At 56.4% G+C, this 2,127-nt stretch overlaps 1 protein-coding gene across 1 annotated transcript; it reads right to left on the reverse strand.

The window, feature by feature from the left end:
* Positions 1-380: 380 nt before the first annotated feature.
* On the reverse strand, positions 381-1,858 carry LOC139052477 (dnaJ homolog subfamily B member 6-like). The gene has a single exon (XM_070529595.1). The coding sequence runs from the start codon at positions 1,710-1,712 to the stop codon at positions 495-497; it is 1,218 nt and encodes a 405-aa protein (XP_070385696.1). The 5' UTR covers positions 1,713-1,858; the 3' UTR covers positions 381-494.
* Positions 1,859-2,127: the final 269 nt, after the last annotated feature.

The raw sequence follows: 2,127 nt of genomic DNA on the forward strand, positions 1-2,127 counted from the left end.
TCACCAAAATTAAAAAAACGGAAGTAATTAAAACTGCGTTCACCGGATATTTCACCATTAGAGCTTCTTGTTCATGTTGGACTCACTTTTCCATGTAACCCAGCCGGAAAAGCAAAATCGTATGGTCGTTGCCGGACATAGTTTTAAAGTACCTGCTCGTAGAAAAAGGGTAAATGTAGCAACGCAAACGGGCACGTGCCGTGCGGATATGTGCACGATAACATCAGGCAGAGAATGTGCCATGACGTCATAGCTATACCGACGCTTGATGCCGATAAGCAACTGTTATGTCCATTCGTATTACACGATGAGAGAAGTAGCGAAGTGTGGCATGGATGCTTGTACCGTGCCTTTGGTGCACGTTAAAAAACCGCAGGTGATGAAATAATAGTAATACAGCAAAGAACTCTCGTTCTTTTTTTTTCTTTTTATTCAGCGCGCTAGAGACATACTTTGCCCGAGAATTTTTTCCGCTGCAAATCCGACGAGCTTGCTCACTTGCTGGTTTTCGACGGCTTGCGCTTGAGGGCCGTCTGAGGAGCAGCATTCTGTTGCGTTGCTATCGGTGGCGGTTGAGTCGGCGACGGCTGTGTATTAATGGTGCTGGTGGTGGTGCTGTTCAATGAAGCAGTCTCGCTGCCTTCTCTGCGGGGCACTTTCACGGCGCACTTGGACGCGTTCCGGCTGCGACTTTTGTGTACCTTGCTCGTCTGGCGCGTCGGAGGTCCCTTCTGCGCGTACACGGGCCTACACTTGGGACTCACCTCACCCACGCTGCCGGCTGAACTCACGCACTTGCTCTTGCTCCGACGGGCCGGGCCTTCGGCCGAGAGCGGCGTGGACAGGCTGTCGGTGACCTTGCGCCCGCTTTGGCCCGCTTGCAGCGAGTCGTCCTTGCCGTTGTCTTCCGTGGGCTTGGGCACCTCCTGCGGCACGCCGTTAACTGTGCGCGACACCAAGCGGCCGTCCTCGAAGGACAGCACCGTTCTGACGCCGTCCTGGACGATGGTGCGCGTCTCACAGCGCTTGCCATTCATGTAGCGCACCGAGCTCATTTGCTCTGTCGGCAGACCTGTGAAGCCGCCAGGCGCCGTGAACCCGAGTCCGCACGGTCCACTGGGCACCGTGCCGCAGCCGCCGAAGAGCATGTCGTCGAGGTCGAAAAAGAAACCGCCAGGACGAAGGATCCTACTGGAATCCACGCCACCCTGCTGCTGCTGGCGGAAAGGCGGCGAGAAGGACCTACCCGTCAGCAGCGAGCCCGTTCCAGGACCGCTGGCCCCCGCAGGACGCGGAGGAGACTGGCGTGGAGTCTGGCGCGCATGCGCGCTGGTGCTACCGTGACGGACTGCCCGGAACAGCTCCTCGAACGGGTCTGCCGTACCGAAGAACTCGCGGAACAGTTCCTCGGGGTCTCGGAAGGCGGCGCAGAACAAGCCGCCGCTGGTGTTGCGGCTGCCGCCGTTGCTCTGTTGGCTCGTGTCGTAGCCGCTGGGGCCGTACAAGTCGTATTGACGCCGCTTAGTCTCGTCCGAGAGTACCTCGTACGCTTCGGCGATGGCCTTGAAGTGACGCTCGGCCTCTTCCTTGTTGGTGGGGTTCTTGTCCGGGTGCCACTTGAGTGCCAGCCGCCGGTAGGCGCGTCGAATGTCGTCCTGCGTCGCATCTCGCGGCACCTCGAGCACGCGGTAGTACTCGTCGGAGCCGCTCATGGCTGCCTGCTGGGCTCTCTAGCCACCATGGAGGCGTGCGCGGCGAGTCGGACGAGCCGGCAACATGCAGGTCCGCTCTTGGGGACTTTGATTTTGTGGCGCGATGGCCGCTGCCAGGCCAAGGGCCTTTTCTTTCTCGTCGTCCACTTACATGACGGGGCATACATGATGGTGGGAAAGACCCACTGTATCGGATTGCCTGACTGACAGAGAAATGAATACTCTGTTTATTACACTAGCTTCATGAGGCGGTATGAGGTTCACGAGTCACGCATGAGTTTCATGAGTGAGAGCTGATTGATAATAAAAATAATCAAACGCATTCTTTTTGTAAGTAAATGCTGTAATGGCCCATTTTGCGGGACAAACTTTCTTGTATGCAGAAACATACAAATTACAGCGGAAATGAAAAGTA

Source organism: Dermacentor albipictus, unplaced genomic scaffold (assembly GCF_038994185.2).
Source record: "Dermacentor albipictus isolate Rhodes 1998 colony unplaced genomic scaffold, USDA_Dalb.pri_finalv2 scaffold_24, whole genome shotgun sequence".
NCBI classification, from domain to species: domain Eukaryota; kingdom Metazoa; phylum Arthropoda; class Arachnida; order Ixodida; family Ixodidae; genus Dermacentor; species Dermacentor albipictus.